The sequence below is a fragment of the Eurytemora carolleeae genome, unplaced genomic scaffold, assembly GCF_000591075.1.
Source record: "Eurytemora carolleeae unplaced genomic scaffold, Eaff_2.0 scaffold1656, whole genome shotgun sequence".
NCBI lineage: Eukaryota > Metazoa > Arthropoda > Copepoda > Calanoida > Temoridae > Eurytemora > Eurytemora carolleeae.
This window is the reverse complement of record NW_019397578.1, coordinates 9,450-36,701: the sequence shown is the minus strand read 5'-3', so window position 1 is coordinate 36,701 and position 27,252 is coordinate 9,450. Positions and strand designations below refer to the sequence as shown.

Here is a 27,252-nt window from a genome sequence, read left to right as displayed (position 1 = left end):
AGTTAAAAATTTATTTAAAGATTTTGTTTTGAGGGAAACCATGATTTACAAAAATGAATGGTTTGGAGTTTCAATGAATTCGGACAGCAAATCTTTCAACCCTTAATATGTGTCTAACCATGAAGGTTTGACAGTTTTACTCATCTTATCTCAACTTAGCAATTCACTCGTGCGTTTCTCTCTCTACTTTTAACTCAGGGTGGGAGAGAACGAAATTCTTTTGATTAGGCTTCTAGGGTGCTTTGTGAATCGGACATAGTCAAATAGATTATCAAGTACAATAGGTGGCAACAGACAAATGGATCAATTATACAAGACGTAATAAGTGTCAAATATAATAAGGAAAACGAAATTTTCTCACATTAGTTGACATGTTTTCAAGATTAAATAAAAAAGTGTAAAAACAGAAAATAAATAATTTAAAAAAATGGACCTTTTTCACTTAAAGATAAGCACTTTATTCTAAAATTATCACTATTATAAATAATTGTGTCGGACACAAAACTGAGTTGACACTTGTGATGTCAGAATACAGCAGTACTGAGAGTGTACAAATACTACGTTGTCATCTATTGTACTTAGCAATCTATTTGGACATAGTCATCTTTGCATGGAGGGTCACTTCTAATAACGCTCTCAGTCCCTTTAGGAAGTATTCACCCCGGTTGTGTTTAGGCAAATTTGATTGCATGTGCCGATCATAATTTGATTTTAATTTCTAAACAAAAAGAGTCCAGGGGTTACAGGAAAAGGTTGCACACTGCACAGGGAGGGGAGGAAGGCCAACCACAACAATATCGCTTCCGAGCCTCATTTTGTCGTCTTTAGGGGTTTGGCACTTAAACCATAATTATGGAAGGACGGAGATTTTGAGGTGGCTCGGGAGAAAAAATGAGAAGAATGTGGCTTGGACGAGATATTTTGAGGCTGGCTTTCCTCCCCTCGCACAGGGGAGCTGGTAAAAATCAGTATTCCACCTGTCTTACTTGGTATCTTATTTCTTTAGAGATGGATGGATGGATAGATGAATAGATATATAGATGGATAGATGAATAGATGGATAGATGAATAGATATATAGATGAATAGATGAATTGAAAGAAATATGGATAAATGAATGGATGGATACATGGATGGATATATAGATATAGCTATAAGTGGACACATAGATAGATGAGTAGATTAAGAAGATAAGGTGGAAGGATGAATGGATGAATTAATGAGTAAATAAATGAATGAATGAATGAGAAAAGAACTTGATATTTAAAGGATGACATGATGAAAGGATGAATGAATGGGTGAATGAAAGGATGTTTATTGTCATCATCATTGGCATTATTTGTGTAAAGAAGACAGAAGTCTTTCTCCCCCTGTGCATCCTTGAAATCATCTCTGGATTATTAACCAATATTATCATCATTATTATCATTATCATTAAAATTATTATTATTTTCAAAGTTATCATTTTTTCATAAACGTGTAATGAATCCTAAGCACTGGATTACCCTCGATGATATCTCATAAATAGAAAACAAGACAAACTATACTGAAGAAGCTAAAATGCATTATTTAGTACTAGATTTCTAGTTTCTATCCCATTTGATAGTAAAGGGGCAAGCAGAGCTCTTTCAAACGCCCTCATGAATTTTTATATCTTTTTATATTTATGTTTGCAATTGATACATAATAAACATAGAATAGAATACATTAAGCAGTGCAGTATAAATCTAAGCAGAAACGAGTATAGATAATAAATATGAACCAAAAAAAACTTTTTTAAAAATATGAAGTATAATGCAACAGTACAAAACAGAAGCAGATATAATAAAAAACATTTTTAAAAAAATACAAAGAAAACTTGTTGAAACAGATCAGAAACAAAAGTACAAATAGCTTAAATTCCACAGAAAAAAGGTAAAAAAAACAATATCCCATTTACAATTAAAGTTCTTAAGAACAGAATATTTTTTATATAACAAGTAAAGTAAAACAAAAGATAGAGAAGATTAGAAATTTGAAGAAAATGATGGAATATTGCAAAATAACTCTTTGAGAAAATACTCAAGAGGGTTTTGTGAGTTTCTTATTTTCTACTTTTTATCTCAAGTCCTCTCACAGAATTGAGCAAACGGTCAGGTCCATTTACTTCTTTATATATCCACTCCATCCTACTTTACTTCTTTATATATCCATTCCACCCTACTTTACTTCTTTATATATACACTCCACTCTACTTTACTTCTTTATATATCCACTCCACCCTACTTTACTTCTTTACATATACTCTCCACTCTACTTTACTTCTTTACATATCCACTCCACCCTAGTTTACTTCTTTATATATCCACTCCACCCTACTTTACTTCTTTATATATCCACTCCACCCTACTTAACTTATTTACATATCTAGAACAAGAGTATTCTAACTTGTACTAGAGTTCAGAGTATCTAGAACAAGAGTATTCTAACTTGTACTAGAGTTCAGAGTATCTAGAACAAGAGTATTCTAACTTGTACTAGAGTTCAGAGTATCTAGAACAAGAGTATTCTAACTTTTAATAGAGTTCAGAGTATCTAGAACAAGAGTATTCTAACTTGTACTAGTTTAAATGAGTTGTGACCGTATTCAACTTGAATTCTATTTTCTGCTCGGTTCAACACTATAGATAGGTAGAAAGATAGATAGATAGATAGATAGATAGATAGGTAGATAGATAGATAGATAGATAGATAGATTGATAGAATGATAGATATCAAAACCTACTGCAACTCTGCTCTCATGCACAAGGCGTTGCACAATGCATATACCTAAGAGGGGAGAGGGTTACCAGAATCAAAATATGTTGACTGAATTTTTACGTTGGTGCGTAATTTGAACCTTAAAATGTAAAGTTACAAAAAAAATTACCTCCAAGTCCATTGTAAGATCTGTCATATCTGTTTGTAGCTCAGCAAAAGCCTGTTTACACTCACTCCTCACGTTGTTCTCCAAGGTGTCCATCTGGATCTGGATCCTCTTGTACTCCCTCTCTGCCTGGCTGGACTTGTGCTTGTAGATAATCATGAAGGAGATCGCAATAAAGAGCGTGAGACAGGCCGCTGCTCCAATTCCGCCAATAACCTCCGGCGGAATTCCGTACGCGGAGTCAACTTCATACCGCAAAAGTCCGATTTCAAACTTGAGGTTTTTACCGACGTAAACAACAACCTCCGGATGGGAGGCGTGTAGGGGGGAGGGCGCTACTTGAGGAGGGATGCATAACATCTGCGTTGAGGTCAGCGAGGTCACATTACAGCGTCCAGTTCCGATTCTAACCTCGAGGTCAGATTCATCAGCAGCAAGGTTTAAGTTAAATCCTCCAATAACCAAAGCATCTCCTAAAAAGAGCAACAAAAATTTAAAATTTTTGATGGTTTCAAATTGTTTATTTTTTAATCTTAAATTCAGCAAAATTTGTTAAATTTCTCTTATCTTTGCATAAGTATGTACAGCTATTCCACAACACACATAAAGGAAAACGAATTCTAGGACACTAAAAAGTAGGGATAGCAAGAAAGTAAGTAAATAAAAAATACTGTATTTTTTTATTTTTTTCCCTAGTTCCCTGGGGAAACTGATAAATTTGAGCAATTCAGGTTTTGAAAAACTAAATTCAATTTGTGGAATCCGTTTTATGTTCCAATAGTGCCGAATTAAATATTTGGAAACTTCAATTTGGCTTAAAACTTTGGGATTCTCATTTCCCATCTTTTAGAGTTTCAGAATTTTAGTTCAGAATATAGATTTCTCAAGTACTTTTAAAGGGACTGTACGCATAATTTCAAGTGACGCTCCATGCAAAGATAGCAATGCCTGATTTACAACGGTGCTCTTGAAAGATATATTGGATTTGATAATTTAAATCAGATTACATAACATAAGAACAGCTGCTAGCTAACAAGTTTCAGTTCAAAGTTTCAAGATTTCACAGAATAAGGTTTTTTTAAATGCCTTATCTAATATCTATATATCCACCACGGAAACTTTTAATTTAAATAGATTTAATTTGTTACAATTGACAACCCTGTGTCTAGTTGGCTAAATTCAAATATTGCCACCCATCCCTTTAATTTCCCCTTGCATTTCTAATGCATAGATTTCACTGAAATGAAACTCAGAAACTAGAGTTTTAGGCAACTTTGTTCAAGTTGGAAGCATTTACTCAAACTAAACTGTACATTGTAAACTGTACACTTCAAAATCAAGGAAAATAAAAAACTACTTTTTAAAAAAAATTGTCTTTAGAACAGTCATGATTTGAACTTTACAAGTTTCGAACTTAATTTAAGATAATGGACGAGGACGTTTTCGTGCAATCTTCATGTTTCGAGCAATCATGTTTTGTGTAATCATGTTTCAATCATTCATGCTTCGAGCAATCATGTTTTGTGCAATTATGTTTCGAGTAATCATGTCTCAATCTATCATGTTTCGAGCAATCATGTTTTGAGTAATCATGTCTCTATCAATCATGTTTCGAGCAATCATGTTTCGAGTAACTATGGTTTGAAGAATCATCTTTCGAAAAATCATCTTTCGAGCAATCATGTTTCGAAGAATCATGTTTTGAGCAATCATGTTTCAAACAATCATGGTTGGAATGAGCAATCAAGTTTTGAGCAATCATGATTCGGAGAATTTTCTTTCGAAGAATCCCCTTTCGAGCAATCATGGTTCAAAGAATCATCTATCGAGCAATAATGTCAAAATTGAAATTTACAAAATGCAAAACTTGAGACACTCATAAGAATAATTTACATTTACACCTTTGTTTATTTCTGAATACTGAAAATTTATGCATTGAACATTTTAGTAGTGTATTTAACATGACCCAAATTGTACTTGAATATATGTTCAAATTTGTCCGGACTGGAGGACTTGTTAAAATGTAAAAGAAGTTGTGAAAGCTCATTCATACATATATTCATTTACATTAAGTAAAGAAATTTCAATATAATGTAAGAAGGTTTTCATAAAGTTTTGGGATTTCTAAGATAAAAATAAAAATAGTAATTATTGAATTATAATTTATCTGGACTGAGCTTCTGAGCTTCTGGACTGAGCTTCAAGGGGGTGTTGAGACCCCTTAAAAAACATAAAGCAAAGAAAGAGGCCTGTGCAGTTTGGATGTGCATAATTTCAAAAAACAATCGAATTTTAATTCTTTTTTAAATGTGTCCCTAAATTGAGTCAGGATTGATAAAACCGACCAAAGTGGCACGTAGCAAGGCCATGAAAGAGGAAATGAAAGAGGTACTGCGGCAGTATATCTATATTCTAAAAGTTGGAAGGACAAGAAGAAAATGTTTCAACAACTTCTCCATTCAATACATTAAATCCAATCTCATTCAAACTTTAGAAATGTATTCAGGGGCGTATACAAGGAAGGGACTCTACCCCCCCGCCCCCCCGGGCCAAATTCTCAATTTTAAGTCACGAAAGTTTTTTTCCAGTTACGGAAAAAGGACTTGGATATCATTAAAGTACAACACGCGCAGTAATAGTAATAATGCCCCGTTAATTTCACACCGGCCAACTTCAATAATGCCCCGTTAATTTCACACCGGCCAACTTCAATAATGCCCCGTTAATTTCACACCGGCCAACTTCAATAATGCCCCGTTAATTTCACACCGGCCAACTTCAATAATGCCCCGTTAATTTCACACCGGCCAACTTCAATAATGCCCCGTTAATTTCACACCGGCCAACTTCAATAATGCCCCGTTAATTTCACACCGGCCAACTTCAATAATGCCCCGTTAATTTCACACCGGCCAACTTCAATAATGCCCCGTTAATTTCACACCGGCCAACTTCAATAATGCCCCGTTAATTTCACACCGGCCAACTTCAATAATGCCCCGTTAATTTCACACCGGCCAACTTCAATAATGCCCCGTTAATTTCACACCGGCCAACTTCAATAATGCCCCGTTAATTTCACACCGGCCAACTTCAATAATGCCCCGTTAATTTCACACCGGCCAACTTCAATAATGCCCCGTTAATTTCACACCGGCCAACTTNTTTTCAATGATCCACAGGGGGCGGAGAGCTGAGTTCCCATAGCCCCACCCCCCCCCATTTTACGCCTCTGGTATTATTACCTGCTGATATAATAGCAGGAGAGGGACAATCCATCTGTGTACTGCTTAGAACTGTACAGGGGGATCTTCCTACTCCTACTCCTCTGAAAATATCAAACAAATTCAACATTTGGTTTAAAATAAAGAAATGAAAAAAAATGAGAATGAAAAATATGAATATATGGATACATAAATAAATAAATGAATGATTGCATTGATTTAAAAATGAAGGATAACTTAATGCACAAGAATAAAATGACTCAATGACTCAATGCAATGACTCAGTGACTCAATGACTCAATGACTCAATGACTCAATGACTCAATGACTCAATGACTCAATGACTCAATGACTCAATGACTCAATGACTCAATGACTCAATGACTCAATGACTCAATGACTCAATGACTCAATGACTCAATGACTCAATGACTCAATGACTCAATGACTCAATGACTCAATGACTCAATGACTCAATGACTCAATGACTCAATGACTCAATGACTCAATGACTCAATGACTCAATGACTCAATGACTCAATGACTCAATGACTCAATGACTCAATGACTCAATGACTCAATGACTCAATGACTCAATGACTCAATGACTCAATGACTCNAATTGAAAAAATATCATCAAAGAAAAATTCTGAATGAAATAAAGGGTTTCTAAAATAGATCCTTACAATACGATTATATAAGAGTCAGCTATTAGAAATTTTTCTTATTTCTTAAAGGGACTTGTGGCGTAATTTAACATAACCATCCATATAAAGCGAAACATGTCCGATTCACGTTCATAACAACATTCTCATATATTAATCAAATCAACCCTTCGTCTGAGCCGTCATTTGAAATTTAACCGACAGTCCTGTCAGAGCAATTTTGGATAAATCAATTAATAAAAAAAATTAAAATTAAAAAAGATAAATAAATGTTTTTTTTTACCTGGCTTTGGTTGACTTCACACGGTATGTTATCCAGGTATATAGAAATACTGCTCCCAATATTCAGGTTTAATCCCTCAATAGATATCATAGTTCCTCCAGACCTAGCAGGGATATATGTAAATAAAGGCCCAAACAGGATAAAATAAATTACCTAAATCCAATCATAAAAAAATATTCCCTATAGGGGTTTACTTACTCACAAAGGGTGACATTTCAGAGACGACTGTACGTAATTTGTTCAGTCCTTACTCCTTTCCCTTACATGGATGGTTCCCTTTAGCTTTAACTGTTTACATATTTTACCATATCATATAATAAGCATAAAGATGACGTTTAAACCTAAGAACGTCAGAATTAAAGAGTTTATAGGTCGTCATTAAATTCGCATCCCTTGTGGGTAACCCAAACATGGTCCAAACATGATAAAATATATTACCTGGGTCCGAAGCGTGGAGTGATATTATTGAGAGTGATATCTCTATATCTGAATCTGACAGTTGACTCAATAATACCGTTCTCTCCACGTAACCGAACTGGTAGGTCCCCTTCCCGACCCACCCGGCCTGTCTTACACAGGATACGGACAGATACCTACATAGATAGATAGATTTATTTATTTAGATAGATAGATAGATTGATATATTTATATATTTAGATAGATAGATAAATAGATATAGACAGACAGATAGATAAATAAAAAAACTCCGACAATAAGTGTTTAAAGGGACTGTAATCGTAATTTCTAGTGACCCTCCATGCAAAGATGACAATGTCCGATTTACAACAGTATCCTTAAAAGCTTTGTATGCTCAAGTATGAATTGGATATTAATGCAGAAAAACATAAATAAATTATCAGCTAGAAAAACAATAATATCTTCCACATTGGCAGGTTTCAAGAGTACCGTTGTAAATCGGGCATAACCCTCTTTGCAATATGAAGGGAGGGAAATTACACTATTCTTCCTTTAAAACTGTTGAATGAATATGACCGGGCCGGCTCCTACCTGGTAATCTGTGACCTCACAAGGTATATTCCCGACCATAACTCGACCCTTGAGCTGGTTCAATCCCATCGCAAGGTTACTTCCTTCAATAACAATATCCGTCCCACCGTCCACTGGACCGCTGAGAGGACGGATCACATCTATACGAGGTTGAGGACAAACATCAGATTGTCCTACAGGACACTGTCTGGTGAACTCACAACCAGATCCGCACCAGACACAACCTATAGTAAGATAGATAGATAGATAGATAGATGGACAGGACTCAAGATTTGCAAATATTACTGTTGTGTTTGTTTTAATGAAAACCTAGAATTAAAAACCTCATCTCTCCCCTTCGTTCAATTCATGGATTCTTATGTTTATTACCATTTAATTGAGTATGCTCAACCAGTTCCCCATCCTTGGCAGGGGGGGGGGTTGAAAAGGGGAAATTTTTTATGTCAAGAGCATAGGCAAATGGTAAAAAGAAAAGTACACTATTGTAAGTACATCAAAGTACAGTATACTAAAGTAAGATACACATGCAGGTAAATAACTAAAATTCAGCAGAATCAACTTCATTACACTCAGTACATAATAACATAAGTACAGTATGCCTAAGTAAAAAGTATTCGTCTGAAAAAAGAACTAACCTAAATCCACTGTACGCGTCATACAAAGTGAACAGTCCGCATGTCCCTTATAGCTGCCGACCAGCCCACATTTGTACAACGTTATAATCGTCCGGTCGACCACATGGTTCGCGTCCCAGAGCACGCTTAGGGACGCGTTCAGCATTCCCTCGGCTGCCTCATACTTGTAGCTGGTCCGGTCACAGGTCACTAGGTTACCACTCAGAGTTGCGGGCACACGGAACTTCGCTCCTTCTATCTCAACCTGGATAATTTACATGATGATAGTAATATATATCAAACTGTCAAAAATATCTATCAAATATTAGAAATTGCTAACATACTATTAAAATATCTAACACACTGTAAAAAATATATATCACATTATTAGAAATATGTAACAACCAGTTAGAAATATATAACAAGTATGTTAGAAATGTTAAACAAATATTAAATGCCTTTAAAATTTTTAAAAATATCTAAAAACTGAGAGAAATTTTTAACATGATAAATCAATCCATTTAGAGTATTTAACAAACTATTCTCAATCTGAGCGTATGCATAAGAAAATACAATTATTGCCTGCAATTTTCTCCATGATAAACTACTATTTGTAAGAAAACAGAAAGGTGATTTATCAACTGATTAATTGATCAATTATTTTGGTGTTAAGTACTTTTCCTAGAGCAACTTTTCGGTTTTCTCCAGAAAGTTATAAACAAAGTGTAGACAATTGTTTAAAATTATGGACAGAAATCTAATTTGATTTTTTTTTGTTTGATTAAACATTTCAAAAAACAACTAACACACGGCCGGCTTTGAACGTGAATTTTTAGAAAGACAGTTTCAAAAAAAATTGTTCAATTAAAAAATATTTAATTATGAAAATATTTTTTTTTTGGCTTACCTCGCACATGAAGCTTGTTCCTCCAGTATACTGGCTTAGATCAGGTAGGTTAGTCACTGTCAAACTCAGTTCCTGAATTAGTTAGTCAATTAGTCATTAGATTAGTCACAGTTTAACACAATTCCTAAATTTGTTAGCCAATAAGTCATTAGATCAGTCACAGTTGAACACAATCCCTGAATTAGTTAGTCAATTAGTCATTTGGTTAGTCACAGTTGAACACAATCCCTGAATTAGTTAGTCAATTAGTCATTTGGTAGTCATTGTTTAACACAATTCCTGAATTAGTTGGCAAATTAGCCATTAGTTAGTCACAGTTAAACACAATCCCTGAATTAGTCATTAGGATAGTCACTGTCAAACTTAATTCCTGAATTAGTCAGCCAATCAGTCATTAGGTTAGTCACAATTAAACATAATTACTGAATTAGTTAGGCAGTTAGTCATTAGGTTAGTCACAGTTAACACAATTCCTGAATTAGTTAGCAAATTAGACATTAGTTAGTCACAGTCAAACTCAATTCCTAAATTAGTTAGTCAATTAGTTTTTAAGTTGGTCAAAGTTAAAGACAATTCCTGAATTAGTTAGTCAATTAGTTAATAAAATTTTGAACAAAATCCGATATTAGGCAAAAATAATAACTTAAAAAAAATTCACGCCAAATTTGTGAGATTTCCCATGCATTGTTTTGTAAAAATATCGATTTAAAAGAAACAAATGCGCGAAGGAAGTTTACGTTGAATGAATTGCTTTACACTAGCTTGTGATTCTGGATGTAGACAATTCATGCTATCCAAGTTTTTTATTCATTTGTCATCGCTGGTTCATCAATTATTAATATTTCCAATATTGCATTGACAAATTGAGCAAGGGCGCAGTTGGTTGGATATCTTACACATTAGAAGGTTTCAAGAGTACCGTTGTAAATCGGGCATAATACTGTTAGGAATAAACAGCTGATTTACCTGGGGAACACTGTTAGGAATAAACAGCTGATTTACCTGGGGAACCTGTTAGGAATAAAAAGCTGATTTACCAAGGGAACACAGTTAGGAATAAACAGGTGATTAACCTGGGGAAACTGTTAGGAATAAAAAGCTGATTTACCTGGGGAACACAGTTAGGAAAAAACAGCTGATTTTCCTGGGGAACACAGTTAGGAATAAACAGCTGATTTACCTGGGGAACACTGTTAGGAATAAAAAGCTGATTTACCTTGGGAACACAGTTAGGAATAAGCAGCTGATTTACCTGGGGAACACTTTTAGGAATAAACAGCTGATTTATCTGGGAAACACTGTAAGGAATAAACAGCTGATTTTCCTGGGGAACCTGTTAGGAATAAACAGCTGATTTACCTGGGGAACACTTTTTGGAATAAACAGCTGAGCTACCTGGGAAACACTAAGGAAAAAACAGCTGATTTTCCTGGGGAACACTGTTAGGAATAAACAGCTGATTTACCTGGGAACCACTGTAAGGAATAAACAGCTGATTTTCCTGGGGAACACTGTTAGGCATAAACAGCTGATTTACCTTGGGAACACTGTTAGGAATAAACAGCTGATTTACCTGGGGAACACTGTTAGGAATAAACAGCTGATTTGAAAGTTCAACACGTGGGCAGTTCTCTTCACCTCGTGAGATCAGCTGAGACGGATTATCCTGCAGAATAAAGTAGTGTTTAAAATCTTTTTTAAAATTGAAAATATTAGATTATATCTAATAATTTAATCTAAGAAAAAGCTTAGTAAAACTCTAGGCTATAGTGGCAGAAAACTAATTAACTTCGTTGGCAATTTAAACTTTGTAATTTTCTTCACCCAGGATTCTTTTCTTGACCTCCCCCCATCCCCTCCCCCCCACCTTTGACCTTCCCCCTCCCCTTTCACCTACTCAACTAGAAATTCCGCAATTTAGAATTTTAAACAAAGCACATCTGGTTTATTTTATTTAACTGAATGTGAGTAGGGGAATTCAATCCCTCTGTGATGGGGGGTGGGGGGATTTCTATTTGGGGTGTATGGGAAGTATTTGAATAGGGGAATCAAAAAAAATGAACTAAGGAGATAAAAAAATTATTGCCGAAAAATAATTTCCCAAAAATTTATTTTAAAAAAAATTATTCTGGAAGGGGAAGATGGTGGGGGGAGGGGGGAATGATAAGATAGAACCTTGAAACAACCCAAAGAAAAGAAAAATTAAGATTTCGCTGATAATGATCAAAGGAAATATGGACACTTGAAAAAGGTTGAATTCAAACTTGAATTAACTAAAAGGAATTGTTTGAATGAATGACAGAATCAATCTTATTAATCAAATTTCTTTGTTTGAACTAAAAAGGAATCAAAATAATGAACTAGGAACTAATAGGAATCAAACTCATGGAGTTGAACTAAAAAAGGATCAAATTCATGAAATTTAACTAAAATGGATCAAATTTATGAAAATTAAACTAAATAAGGATCAAATTTATGAAATTAAACTAAAAAGGGTCAAATTCATGAAATTAAACTAAACAAGGATCAAATTCATGAAATTAAACTAAAAAAGGATCAAATTTATGAAATTAAACTAAAAAAGGATCAAATTCATGAAATTAAACTAAAAAAGGATCAAATTCATGAAATTAAACTAAAAAAGGATCAAATTCATGTAATTAAACTAAAAAAGGATCAAATTCATGAAATTAAACTAAAAAAAGGATCAAATTCATGAAATTAAACTAAAAAAGAATCAAATTCATGAAATTAAACTAAAAAAGGATCAAATTTATTAAATTAAACTAAAAAAGGATCAAATTCATGATCCCTTGTAAAGTAATTTAATAGTATTCTATAATGGGTCATAAAGGACAAAGGGGCAGGTCAGAAAGAACAAAGATTAACTTAAAAAGGGGGGGGGGTCTATACACTCTACATCTTTTCACTAATTAAAAGAAAGGTTCTCTAAGTAGGACAAATAAACACAAAAATGTGAATTTTAAAGCAATTTTACAACTTTCATTGTAACACAGTCGAGGAAGGTCAACGCCAAAAAACGTAATTAAAATCCTTAATGGGATTGTGAGCGAAATTTGAGTAACCCTTCATGCAAAGATGGCAAAACACGATTCACAATGGTACCCGTGAGACCTGTTTCTTATCAATACTATGGAAGAAATTGTTGTTTTTCTAGGTTTATAAGTTTAAATCTGACAATTCCTGAAGTAGAAATGAGGAAGTCAATATTGTAGCGAAACCACAAATTAAAATAATCAGTTTTTAAAATTTTAAACATTCAGACTTCATACTGGAACAGGGAAAGGTTTTATGGGTACCGTTGCCAATCGGACAATGCCATCTTTTTATGGAGAGATATTTGAAATTACGCTTACAGTCCCTTTATGAATATATTATATTTGAAGAGGGTGAAGTGCATTAATGGTTACCTGTAGAAGCTGAAAAACTGAAGTGTCTGATGAAACAATTGCTTCCTTACAATTATCTACTCCTGACGCCATATTGGAACATTTATTCCCGTACACGCACCACGCGCAGGGCCACAGGGACGAGACGCACTCCAGACAGGTTGACCGAGCGTCACAGTTGAAAATCATGATCTGCGTGGAGACGAACTCCTTTACTGTGCTCCGTAGGGTGACCGCTAGGTTCATGGTCACATGATCTGATCCTGGGGGGATGGGAGGACGGGCGGCAAGAGATGGGGCCGGGCAGATCAACCCCCCGGGCACCTTGAGGGCACGGGTGGAGGTCTTTCCGTTGTAGAGGCAGAGGTAGTGGTCGGAGGCTGGGAGGTCGGGTAGAGCAGATATCTGGAGAGAGATGTTCGTCATCTCAGATACAGAGATAGCAGAGGGAGATATATTCTCCAGGTGGATACATTGGTGAGCAGATCCTAGATATATATACTTAAATAGATAGAGATACATTAATACATAGATAGATAGATACTTAGACAGATAGAAATATAGAAAGATAGATTGATAGATAGATAGATACATAGATAGATAGATAGATAAATTGAAAGGCAGATATATAGATACTAGCCTTAGAGGGCGCTTCGCGCCCATCTTCTAAATTAATTGTGAACATGTTCTCTTTGTGTACATCGTAAAACAAAACAAAAATAATTCGCGGATTTTCACAAAAAATTTCGTGGATTTTCAAAATTTTCAAAAATTTAATGAAGATCGAATTTTGATGGAGACAAATATTTGAAATTTTGATCATTCATAAACCTTCCCTGGGGTCCCTAGATGTCCCACAAAAAATTCGGGCCCGATCGGTTCAGCCGTTTTGACGTTTATTGGATACAAACAGACAGACAGACAGACAGACAGACAAACAGACAGACAAGCCAAATTTATAGATAGATTTAGATAAGATTAATATTAGATAGATTGATATTTAGAAAGATAGATAGATAACTATATTGATAACTATATAGTTAGATAGATAGATAGATAAATAGATGCATGGATAGATGGATAGATAACATATGTAACTAACCTATTGAAAGCCATTTTGGATTTTTGTTTCGAATTGAACAGTCAGATTCAACAGAACATTCATTTTCTGTAGAATTACACTCATTCACATTGAAGTTTTTTTTTGTCAATATTTTTAACAATTTTTCTAGAAAAATAATAAAGGGATTTACAGAGGGGAGAAAAGGTCATTTTGTTTCTATAGATATTTAATAAAATAAAGCGCTGTATATTGTTTTATAAATATTTGTCTGATTAGTTGGTGCGGATATTTAATAAAATAAAGTGCTGTATATTGTTTTATAAATGTTTGTCTGATTAGTTGGTGCGGATATTTAATAAAATAAAGTGCTGTATATTGTTTTATAAATGTTTGTCTGATTATTTGGTGCGGATATTTAATAAAATAAAGTGCTGTATATTGTTTTATAAATGTTTGTCTGATTAGTTGGTGCGGATAAAATTACAAATATAAGGCTTCATAGAAATCGAGACCAAATTCAAAAAGCACAATATACATTGACCCTTGTTAATTACGTAGAAGAAATAGGTGTCGCGTAGAAAAGCACCCCTCCCCCCCACCTCTCCCCCAAGGTCCTTAAGGACCACTTTATAAGGAGTTTTCAACTAGGTTCATTGAGCCTTCTAGGCTCCCAGGACCAGGGGGTCCAAATAAAAATGCAATTCCCCAGGGCGGTCTAAATTAAGGGGGGGGGGGGGGAGTTATTACAAAATTTAACAGATTAGATGAATTTACATTTAAGTTTTTAGAACAAACTGTGATGGTGAAAAACGAGTTAATAATGGCTGAATATTAAAAATTGACTGAATAATATCATAAAATGAATAAACGCCGATATTTGAATAATGATAAAAAATTCATTAACGCATAATGAATGAGTGAATGAATGAATAAGTAAGTATAAGAATTGAATGAATGAATACATCCCTAAACTACACCATCCGCAGAAAGGATCCTGTTTACTAAGACATTCTCCGCAAAACTCCATTTTCCCACAGTCGGCCATCTTGATTCTCCGGATCCGCCGAGGCGTCAGCACGAACAGATCAACCTTGTTCCAGTGCAGTACATCTAAACAACAAACCGGTTATTTCAAGTTTAAGGGACTGTAAATGATGTTTCAAGTGACCCTCCAAGCACAGATCGAAACTTTAATCTGATCAAAATTCTAAAAATGTCGCTTTTATAGAAAATCTTCAATTAAAAATAATTAATTTTAAGCTAGGAAAACAGGGATATCTCATTGTTATTTAAATGCACAGTTGTGAATAGGGCACACCGCTCATTTTTTTTTAAATGGATTGTCATTTAAAAATACGTTTTCATTACTTCTGCTAGCATTTTGTTACGATAAACGCCTTAAAGATTTGTATTTTTTAAATATTATTTTATAAGATATTTTTTTTACATCATACCTCTCAATTCTACGTGATAAAATTACATAAAAATTGTAAAGGAACGGAAATAGAAATATGTAGGAAAATTGTAAATTCAATTCAAGAACTAAAAAATATTTTACAGAAAAAACTTTTTTGACAACATTTGGTGCAAGAATAAATTAGGAGGAATAAAATCATAATTCCTTGATAACTAAAAGAAACACTTTACTTGTACTGCATGTACTGCAATGGCTAGGAGGGATATAAACATAACTCATCTATCAGAACTGCTTTTCATTCATTTCAGACTTTTTTCAAAACTAAAGGGATATCCAGAAGAATGTGGAATTTTCGTCTTTTTTTCTCTCAATCTTAAATTCATAAGTTTCAAACTAAATATTTTAAGAGATGGCAATAGTAATACTTGCAAATAACAGAGGTGTATATTTTTAAAAATTAACCCCCCCCCTGGGGGAAAATGATTTTTGGCGATCTGGGGAATAAACCCTAATTTTTTCTTGGGGGGGGGGGAAGACTTGCAAAAGAGGAGATTTTTCAGGAAAATATACACCCTTGAGTTACAAAATCCTTAGCGACGTTTCTTTCGTAAGAGGTAGAACACAGACGACATTTAGTTTACCGTTTTCTGGTTCTCTCTGTAAGATATGGGGGTTCCTCTTTACCATGGATAAAACCTCAGAATGTTTTACATAAAAAATTATGCTAAATAAACGCCAGCATTTCGTTGGAATGCAAAAAGCTATTAACCACTATGGAAGAAATTGTTGTTTTTCTAGGTTTATTTAAGATATTAATGTTTATTATTATGAAATATTTTTCAACTTCAGGAATCATCAAAATTAAAAACTAAAAAACGACAATATCTTCCACATTATTTATCAGATAAAGGTTTCAAGGGCACCGTTGTGAATCGAACACTCCCATCTTTTGCATGGAGGGTCATTTGAAATTACGTTTACACTGTGTACTCAGTGGGGTTGAATAAAAGCTGGTATTAATTAAGGGCCGGGCATAATTAAATATTCCGTTTAAGGGATAAACTCCACTGAGCAACACTGTTAGATGCTATTTTAGGACAGGAGGTTTGCAGGGGGGTATATGTTACCCTCATTTTAACCACTCCCCACCTCCACATAAAAGGTTGTTTAACAGAAATGAATATTAAGCAAATCAAAAATCAAAGTGAAGGGAAAAATTAAAGATGTTAAACCAAGACAAGTCTNATTTGTATATTAGTATATTTGTATATTTGTATATTAGTATATTTGTATATTAGTATATTAGTATATTAGTATATTAGTATATTAGTATATTAGTATATTAGTATATTAGTATATTAGTATATTAGTATATTAGTATAAGGCTCACTGAAGATAACGACGATATCTTCCTCATTGTTCCTTATATAGAGGTTTAAAGGGCACCATGTTGAAAAAAATTGCGTCTACAATCTACAATCCCTTTTTTCTAAGCGCGTACCCACTAATTTAGATGTTAAGAAAATATTACACGTTCAACATTTGTTTCAGCAAAAATATCTGATCTAATAAATACTTAATCGAGTTTTCTAAAATCCTAATGATAGAAAAAGTTGACGAGCAACATTCTACAAATATATAGTAACCGGTTCAAGGGGGGCAGTTTGTGAACTGGGTTTTAAAGGAGAGAAAGTGATAGTAAAAGGGAGGAAAATGGGTAATATGGGAGAAAGTGGTAAAAATAGAGGAGAAAGGGTTATAGCAAAAGGGAGAGAGAACAGGGAAACGGAAAAGAAGGGGGAAGGGGGAAGAGAAAAAGGCTAGACAAATTGGTAAGGAAGAGAAGGAAGGGAAAGAAGGAATGAAGAGATGGGGAGAAGGAAGGGTTGAGATGCAGGGTGAAGGGGAAAGGGAAAGGAAAAAGAAGGGGAAATGGTAAAGGAAAGGAGAGATGGGAAGATATAGAATGGGATGAAGAAGAAGAAATGAACAAGACAGTAGAAATATTATTAAAGTAAAGAAAATATATTGAAAAGAAACCAAACGAATTCAAAATAAAAATAAAAAAGGAAAGAAAAAATGTAACAAACAATAAAACAAAATGGCGTGAGTGGGAAAAACAAAAATTAAGAAGGGAAAATAGGGAAAAAATAATAAGGATTTGAACAACAAAAATTAAGAATTCAAGAGAGAAAATAAAGTAAATGGTGCGGGGGCGGGATATAAGATTTCTTGCTTTATTTTGATAAAAAGCCTAAGCTATAAAATAAATATATGGGGGGGGGCGTTATACTTGTTTAAATGGCGTTTAACCGATAAGAGAACAATACTGGATCAGGGTTTACAATACATAATATGCAATAAAACACCCCAGCTATTCAACACCAAATACCATCTATATATATACAATCAATATTTATATTCACAGTTCAATAGTTCAAATGTATATAATATATGTTCCCTGGTCTTTAAATATTGAGTTTAAATGTTAATTTTACTATGAATTCTTCAACTAATACCATTCTTTAAACATTCAAAGTTTTGTAAATAAAAAAGAACAAAAATTGTTTTATTAAAATTAGTTCAGGGTAAAAAATCCAGGTTTAAAAACTATCAGGATAAGATTCGTTTTGTAGTCCTAAGCCCTTTTATCAAAAATTATTATTAAAATTAATTCCTAATTAATTCCTAATTAATTCCAACCAATCAAAACATTGACAGGAACGAGATAAATACATAAATTATGATAAATATGTCAATTTGAATTTATCATACATAATTAGGGACAATATACTTGTTAATTTTTTATTGTAAAATAATTAAAATGCAAACAAAAGTTTATACATTTTATATTGCTATGAAATCTTTTTTTTTAATGGTTTTTATTAAAAAATGTTAAAATTTTAATATAAATTCAATAAATAATTCTCATTTAATTCTTTTAGGTTAATAAAAATCATATACAGGGTTACCCACAAAGTATGAGACTTTATGCCGACTTTTTAAAAAACATTTTTTTTACCCTACAGCTGGAACCTTGTTTCTTTCGGGGCCATAACATTTAGCCGATTATTTTTAGTGCAAATACTAAATTCAACCTTCGAATTGTCAAATTTTATTGATTTTTGTCATTGAAGTCTCATTTTTTGTGAGTAACCCTATATAGAAATTAAAAATTTAGAAAGACCTGGCTGTCTATAAAAGCAATGCCCTTAGTTTAACCGTTTCAACTCTTATTATTTGTAGCCCTAGATGTCAAGGTTTTAGAGAAAGAAATGCACTTGTATTTTTATCTTTGGCAAAATCCTGATGGATGGATATATAGTTTAATTGTATTTATATTTAATAAACTTACTTTGAATAATTGGCTCAAGATCAGTGGCTTGAAATCTGTCCACGACACTAGCTTCACCATTAGATACCAGTACCTAGATAGATAGATAGATAGATAGATATATAGATAGATAGATAGATATATACAACACTAGCTTCTCCATTAGATACCAGTACCTGGATAGATAGATAGATAGATATATAGATAGATAGATATATATATACAACACTAGCTTCTCCATTAGATACCAGTACCTAGATAGAGTGTAGTGTAGTTATCCGTGCTGACCGGACGTGTCTTTGTGAGCTCCCGGATTAAACTGACCGACAACCCAACACCGGGTTAACTTATTCACATGCTCCATATTATGTGAAAACACAAACACTCAGATAACTTGTTTAGTGCATTTATTTCCAGTAAAAAATATTTCTACTAGACTCAAAATGACTGACACAAAAATAGACATGGGTCTTATAAGCGATTTAGTANAAGATATGGTTAAAGATATTAGATAAAGATATGGTTAAAGATATTAGATAAAGATATGGTTAAAACAGTAAAGTTAAAATTGCAAAGTTAGATAATTAGAAAATAAATGAATACATAGATGTAAAGGATAGAAAAATGTTTAGAAAGATGATAGAAATATGGATAGATGGATAGATGGATAGATAATGGATAGAAAAAAGGTTAGAAAGATTATGGAAAGATTATAGAAATATGGATAGATGGATAGAAAGATAGAAATATGGATAGATGGATAGAAAGATGGTTAGATGGATAGAAAGACGATAGAAACTAACAATGGTTTAGAACAGAAAAGATTTAACTTTAAACCTTGGAAGAGGAAAACAAATAAACTGGTGGGAAGGAATATACTGAGAATTATACGGGCACAAAATATACAGGGTTTAAGTAAACAAACAACATCAACGTAAACAAAAACAAGACAAAATCTCGAACTTTTTTTATTTAATGGATTAAAAAAAAAATTAAATATGAAAAAAAATTAAATTAAAATAAAGTTAGATGCTAAGATAAAATTGTCATAACAATTAGAATCCGGCATAATAAATGTTAACCGAATATAATTTTTTTTAAATTATGTTTAGAAAGCTGCAAGTACAATATTATAAACAAAAACTGTACATAAAATTTTGTACATTTACTCGTTCGTGGATTTTCGTGTTTTAGTTTCTCACCTTGATGATCTCTCCTAAACTAGTTCCAAGAACTGACACCAAGCTGTTCCCCACCACTACCCCGCTCATACTCAATACTAAGCAATCCATACAGTTCATAGATGGATGGGGTGGATGGGACAGATGGGAGGGATAGGACAGATGGGACGGATAGGACTGATGGGAAAATGGGATGGTTGTGACGGATTGGACAAATTGGACGGATGGGACAGATGGGACGGATGGGACCGTTGTGACGGATTGGACAGAGGGGACGAATGGGACGGATGGGATGAATCAATGAAAGGATGAATGAAGGAATTAATGTAATAATGAATGAACCAATGAATAAAAAGATGAAAGGGGACAAATGAATGAAAAAAAAGAATGAATAAAAGGATGAATAAATGAATGAATTAAAGGATGAATGAAGAAATCAATGAAAGAATAAATGAAATCAATGATTGGATTAATAGATGTAAGGATTCGTTAACTTGATAAAAATCAATTAATCAATTAACACAATTGTTTCTGATTTCCCCAGAGTTGGAGTAAAATAAAATGAAAAATACAAATCTAAGAACTTTTACATATATTTAAGTAAAGAAAGGAATAAGTTAATTGACAGAAGCATTGACAGAAATTAAATAAATGAATTTAGGATAGATTGGAGAGAATAAAACAAAATTTTAAAAAAGTTTTTTGAATATTTGTGGCAAAGATCAATATTATGGAATATATTGTTATAGCGATAACAAGCTTTTACTGAGAGTTTAATGTAGAATTTGTGACAAATTTTAACACATTGTGGAGTTTGTTGCAGAATTTGTGACAAATGTTTTCACATTGCAGTGTTTGTGACAAATGTTAACACATTGCGGAGTTTATTGCAGAATTTGTGACAAATGTTCTCACAATGCAGAGTTTATTGCAGTATTTGTGGCAAACATTAAGATGCATGATTGCAATGATCGAACTGATTAGATTCCTAGTGTGTTGGGTAGTTCGATCCCGATCTCCTGGCCGATCGGTGTTCGTCCTGAGATCTTGAGAGCAGTCTCACAAAAGTCGAGAATATTTCCTGAACTCCCAACACTGGGGCAGTTTCCTTCATCCACAGGACCTGCAGAATCAGGGGTGTATATCATCTCAAAAAAGCATTGAAACTTTTACTTCCCCCGAGAAGTTTATTTTTCATAGGGAAAATTAATGATTTTTAAGGGAAATAATTAAATTAAATGAAAAAATGTAAAAAGAATGAAAAAACTTGCTTTCAGACGTCCAATTTTTCATGTTTTTCCTAATTCAAACCCCCCCCCCCCTATTCGGTAAGGTAAAAGTTTTATAAAGTTTCAAAATGAGTTCCTGGGCTCAAATATTCAATCTGATCTATCTAAATTTAGACCTCTATTCCCCTCAATCAAGAGGTATTTTCACAACTTTAGTAAAAACACAAATAGCCCAAGAAAGAAAAAAATATGCCAAAAAAAACTTTTTACTTGCTTTCTGAATGTACTATAAATTAGAGGAATTATGGGAAAACTTTTAAATTGACCAAAAATGGGAAATTTTAGCGAATTTCTTATAAAAACTAAAATGCATGCTATTGATACCTGATATATAGGGTAGGTTCCGATACTGCATGCTTCCATTGAAGCACATATGAATATTCTGATCAAACAGTTTATCTATATATTTCTGGGAGTAGGCGCAGAAACCGGTTCTTTGCTGGGGTTCTGAGCTCGGGCCAACAGACGGGGCAAACGCGCCCATCAGAACCTGTTCTCCTCTGAAAAAACAAACAAAGTTTTAACATTTTTATATCACCCAAGGTAAAACACACACCCATGATTACAGTAGAAAAGTTCTTTAAAAGAGACAAAACTTAAAAATTTAACATTTCTAATTCTTGAAATTTCGGATTTCCCCACAATTCGGAGTTTACGAAAAAAACGAGTTTTAAAAAAATGTGATATGGTTTTATATAAAGAACCAAAAAACCAATTTTATAATTGGAATTTTGGGATTTTTGACCCCTAGGATAAAAAAAGGCTTACTTTGGATCTGTTGTAAGTACAGCAGCTTGAAGAAGGTTGTAATTTTCACCCTTAACCCGGCACTCTAGGCTCACCTAAAAATTGCATATTCTTTATTTTTACAATTCAATTTTTGGAAGTATGAGATTGCGTGAATATGAGAAATAAAACTAATAATAAATTACTAAAATCTGAAAAAAACTGATTATAAAAGATAAAAGACTGATTATGAAAGATAAAAGACTGATTATGAAACATAAAAACTAATTATGAAAGATAAAAGATAAATTATGAATGATAAAAAACTGATTATAAAAGATAAAAACTGACTATGAAAGAAAAAAGACTGATTATGAAATATAAAAGACTGATAATAAAAGATAAAAGACTGATTATGAAAGATAAAAGACCAATTATGAAGGATAAAAGACTGATTAGTGATTACGAAAGATAAAAGACCAATTATGACAATAAAAGACTGATTAGTGATTACGAAAGATAAAAAACCAATTATGACAATAAAAGACTTATTAGTAATTACGAAAGATAAAAGACTGATTGTGAAAAATAAAAGACTGATTATGAAAGATAAAATACCAATTATGAAGGATGAAAGACTGATTACTGATTACGAAAGATAAAAGACCAATTATGAAGGATTAAAGACTGATCAGTGATTACGAAAGCAAAAAAGACCAATTATAAAGAATAAAAGACTGATTATGACAGATAAAAGACCAATTATGAAGGATTAAAGACTTATTACTGATCATGAAAGATAAAAGACCAATTATGAAGGATAAAAGACTGATTAGTGATTACGAAAGATAAGACTGAATATTGGCTCTTTTTAATCAAAGGTCCCTTGAATATCAATTTAAGCAACGCCTTGTGTTTTCATGCGGAACATTTCTTTTAACGGGCTTTTTTAATTTTTTTGTTTAATTGAAACTAACAAAAAAAAAGTAAAATCTCAACGAAATCATATTTTCCCAAATGATAAGACAGTTTTAATATAAAAATTTATTAAATTCAAGTTCCATAAAAATGTGAAATTGTTTGTGAAAATCCGCGAAATATAAAATAAAACCTGCTTGTCGGTATAAAACTTTACTGATATGCCTCGGAACAAATAAGAAACTTTTGATATCCAAGATTATAAAATTGTGATAAAAAAGCGGGATAAAATTCTCTTAAAATTAAATAAAAAAATATAATTCTACCTCAGAGTACGTATCAAAGTTGGAGTCTGTTATACAACTTCTTGATATTCTAGTGATGTATCCGGATTCAGCCTCCCCTGCAGCACAAACAAGGTTTAAAGGGACTGTACGCTTAATTTCAAGAGAAAGTCAATTTAAAGAGGAACATGCCAGATTCTCAAGGGTACTTTTTAACCATTTATCTGATCAATAATGCGAAAAGGAATCCTCCTTTTTTTCTTACTAGAATAGTTTTGATTTGTTCTAAGTCTTTCTTGATTAGACACAAGCTTTTAAGGTAGCGTTTTTAATCGAACTCTATGAATGGAGAGCAAGGAGTATGAAATAGAAGGGAGATTTAACTGACGCGGCCTGCCCTACCATATGATTATGCATGCTTTGCAGACGGTACTTCATTTTTTATAAGAAATATTAAGAATAGGTTATTGTATACACGGTAATTGTACATCAGACAAATATTTCTTATTCAAATGAAGTACCGTCTGCTAAGCAGTTATATGGTAGGGCGGGCCGCGTCAGTTATATCTCCCTTCTATTTCTACTCCTTGATGGAGAGTAACTTAACATAACGTTCACATTCTTTTAAAACAAACAAGAAAATTTAAACCAAAGGAAGCCTCAAAAAAATGAGCTCTCCCCTCTAATCCAACGAAATTTTTATCTTGCATATTTTAGAAACCAATCGCTGGAGTCTTTGCCACAAAATCTAATTTCCTAACTGGCGGTGTAAAACTCAATTATTTCATACTAGATTATTTTAAATCTAAGGTCTACGACATTGGGTTGTAAAAGTGAGAATAAAAAATAGTTTGTAGCAAAGATCAACGATACTTCCTACAGTAGTTCTGATCTTAGATGGGAAATAAATTTTTATGGATTTAAGCAAAGAAAAGATGGTGGCGAGGAGAAAAATTATGCTTTCAGAAAGAGCAAACTTTCTAAAATTAGCCAACATGAATATATTAAAGTTAACAAACAAACAGGGGATTATATTTTCAAATCAACCCCCCCCCCCCAAGACGAAACTAATTTTAATCCTTAAAAAAATGTTCAATGTTATTTTTTCTAAAAAGTGGGGATTTTGACAATATATATAACCCTGCAAGGAAACTTTGATCATTACACTAGCGCCAACATGAAGTAGTGAATAATTTGTAAATTACAAATACTTGGATGTTAATAATGCAAATTAGTTACTATTGGTCTTAATTTTCTATTTACATTCGCCATTCAACAACATTCGACAAAACGTATATTTTCCCCATTATCAACATTTTCTAAAATCCAAAAAACTACAATAACTTTTAAAAAGTGAATTTGAATTTAATCTTTTCTTAATGATAATTTTTTTAAATATCTATTGTATAACAATTAAAATACACCTTCAAAATAACAAATATGCGTGTATAATAAAACAGAGCGGTACAGTACATATAGGAACCGTGCGACACAACCGTACTGTACAAACAGGTTGACCAGTTAAGTACAACAGGGCGGTACTGTACAAACAGGTCGATCAGTTAAGTACAACAGGACGGTACTGTACAAACAGGTCGATCAGTTAAGTACAACAGGACGATACTGTACAACAGGGCGGTACTGTACAACAGGCCGACCAGTTAAGTACAACAGGGCGGTACTGTACAAACAGGTCGATCAGTTTAGTACAACAGGGCGATATATTTTATATTTTTTGAAAACATTTCTACGGAAAAACATGATCTGACCTGGAAGGTAGGATTTCTTCTGAACTGTGACAAAGTACACGTGTGTAGAAGAGTTGAACCCGTATCTGTAATCTACAAGGAAATGATCGCGATATTTTACATCTATCCTCATCAGCGACTGCTTCGAGAACGTGTATTCGGCGATCGAGAGATCGTACAGATTTCGAGCCGAGATCGCGGGTACATCGTGTCTACAGCATTCAGAAATTACTTCTCTTTAAATCAGAAAACAAAAAGGCCGCCAAAATTATATTGTTCTGATCAATTTCCTAATATTTATTAAATATTGGATCAATTTAACTCTTTTACTTTTCAAGAAGAAGAATATTTTTTATCTTTATTCTTGTTCGAAAAATATTCAATGAATAAATTAATAGATATCTTTAAAGATTCTTGATTAATCGATAAAGTGTCAAAACTTTTGAAATTGTTTTGATTTAGTCAAGTTCATGAATGCCTGTATTCTCCATGTGTGGTAAATGTTGTACCAACGTACAGTACATCACTATTCGACCAGGGGTTGTACCGTTGCGGCCCTAAACAAGGATTGTTATATACAGCTGTCAATCTGTCTAGCTGTCAATCTGTCTAGCTGTCAATCTGTCTAGCTGTCAATCTGTCTAGCTGTCAATCTGTCTATCTGTCATTTGTCTATCTGTCATATGTTTATCTCCTTATCTGTGATCTGTCTATCCCTCTATTTGACTATCTGTCTATCTGTCTATCTGTCATTTGTCTATCTGTCGCATGTATATCTCCTTGTCTGTGATCTGTTTATCCCTCTATTTGAGTATCTGTCTATCTGTGTCTATCAGTGTCTATCAGTGTCTATCAGTGTCTATCAGTGTCTATCAGTGTCTTTCTGTGTCTTTCTGTGTCTATCTGTGTCTATCTGTGTCTATCTGTGTCTGTATGTGTCTATATGTGTCTATCTGTGTCTATATGTGTCTATATTTGACTATCTTTGTCTATCTGTGTCTATCTATGTCTATCTGTGTCTATCTATGTCTATCTGTGTCTATCTGTGTCTATCTGTGTCTATCTGTGTCTACCTGTGTCTACCTGTGTCTATCTGTGTCTATCTGTCTATCTGTCCATCTGTCTATCTGCCTACCTATAAATCCAAAAGTTGACGCCTCTGCATTATTAGCTGCTACGGCATGGTTCAATGTTTCTACTGAATCTGATATATCTGACATTTTATATTTATTACAAGTTCCTTGTTTCACTGATCCACAAGCTAGCAGGGACTCATGCCGGGTGTCCAGCACTGGATAAAAAAATATTTTTTAGTGCGTTGATTTTTCAGTTTTTTCATTTCAGTTATTTCTTAAAATTGAGCAAGTCCGGACGAATCATTATTATAGTTGTTATTATTATTATTGTTATTATTCAAAATCAAGCTTTAGTTCGTCTTTTATTATTTTTCATTCATTTTTCATTTATTTATTTTTTTCATATTTTTATTTCTTCGTTTTATTTTTTTTTTAAGGTTGAGCAAGTCAGGACGTTTTCTATTTTATTTGCAACATTCACCAAACAAAGCTGAATAAGAAGAATAATACCTTCTCATATGAATAATTGAACAAAAACAGTTTTTTTTACAGAATATTTGACAATCTAAACTTTATCAGATGAATAATGGTAAAAAATAAACATTCAATTATTAACACTACAAGTCTTTGTCACAAACTCTGATTCTCAAATCCTTTTATCTATGAATTCTGTAAGATCAAATAATTTAAGTTTAAAATATAAAAGATATCAGGTTGTGGGATTAAAACATTTGAGTTTGTTGCAAAAACTTAATTCCTAATAATTGAAAACAGGCGTTAGATGTTTTGGCAAAAGAAAGCAAAACTTTGGTCTATGCCACACAAAAAAAAACTACCTACCTAACAATTTGTTGTGGTTTGGTATAGGGTTGAGATCATATATTTTATCTGTACCACACCCGGTGCTACCACACAAATGGGAGTCTTCCACTGGACCTGGAAAAAGAAAAATTACCAAAAAAATTTTTAAAACTTTTGCTCCGACGAAAGTTTAAGTGTACCAAAGTTTCGACGACAGTCCCTCTAAGATGTTTATTATTTCTCTAAGGATTGGTATGAATTCCAAAATCCTTCCTGTCCCATTATTATTCCTCCGACAATTTTCCTCTTTACGAGGAAACCCTCAAATTTATTATATACACATAAATATATATTCCCCTACAACCAGAATCCCCCCAGTACACCACGTGAAATACCCCCC

The 27,252-nt window shown here is 33.2% G+C and overlaps 1 protein-coding gene across 1 annotated transcript in view; it reads right to left on the bottom strand.

Annotated features, from left to right (window-relative positions):
• Positions 1 to 27,252, bottom strand: part of LOC111715008 (plexin-B) — a 53,748-nt gene that overhangs the window by 20,343 nt on the left and 6,153 nt on the right. The window contains exons 2-23 of the mRNA XM_023490242.1: positions 26,892 to 26,987; positions 26,111 to 26,266; positions 25,454 to 25,532; positions 24,997 to 25,187; positions 23,270 to 23,346; positions 22,068 to 22,141; positions 21,624 to 21,799; positions 20,999 to 21,133; positions 20,032 to 20,108; positions 18,851 to 18,923; positions 15,045 to 15,188; positions 14,118 to 14,183; positions 13,037 to 13,503; positions 11,179 to 11,271; positions 9,606 to 9,677; positions 8,720 to 8,963; positions 8,085 to 8,308; positions 7,515 to 7,669; positions 7,077 to 7,179; positions 6,992 to 6,999; positions 6,150 to 6,232; positions 2,908 to 3,377 (exon numbers count right to left, since the gene is read on the bottom strand). Of these exons, the coding sequence (XP_023346010.1) occupies positions 2,908 to 3,377; positions 6,150 to 6,232; positions 6,992 to 6,999; positions 7,077 to 7,179; positions 7,515 to 7,669; positions 8,085 to 8,308; positions 8,720 to 8,963; positions 9,606 to 9,677; positions 11,179 to 11,271; positions 13,037 to 13,503; positions 14,118 to 14,183; positions 15,045 to 15,188; positions 18,851 to 18,923; positions 20,032 to 20,108; positions 20,999 to 21,133; positions 21,624 to 21,799; positions 22,068 to 22,141; positions 23,270 to 23,346; positions 24,997 to 25,187; positions 25,454 to 25,532; positions 26,111 to 26,266; positions 26,892 to 26,987 (3,263 nt within the window). The remainder of the gene's footprint in view (positions 1 to 2,907; positions 3,378 to 6,149; positions 6,233 to 6,991; positions 7,000 to 7,076; positions 7,180 to 7,514; positions 7,670 to 8,084; positions 8,309 to 8,719; positions 8,964 to 9,605; positions 9,678 to 11,178; positions 11,272 to 13,036; positions 13,504 to 14,117; positions 14,184 to 15,044; positions 15,189 to 18,850; positions 18,924 to 20,031; positions 20,109 to 20,998; positions 21,134 to 21,623; positions 21,800 to 22,067; positions 22,142 to 23,269; positions 23,347 to 24,996; positions 25,188 to 25,453; positions 25,533 to 26,110; positions 26,267 to 26,891; positions 26,988 to 27,252) is intronic.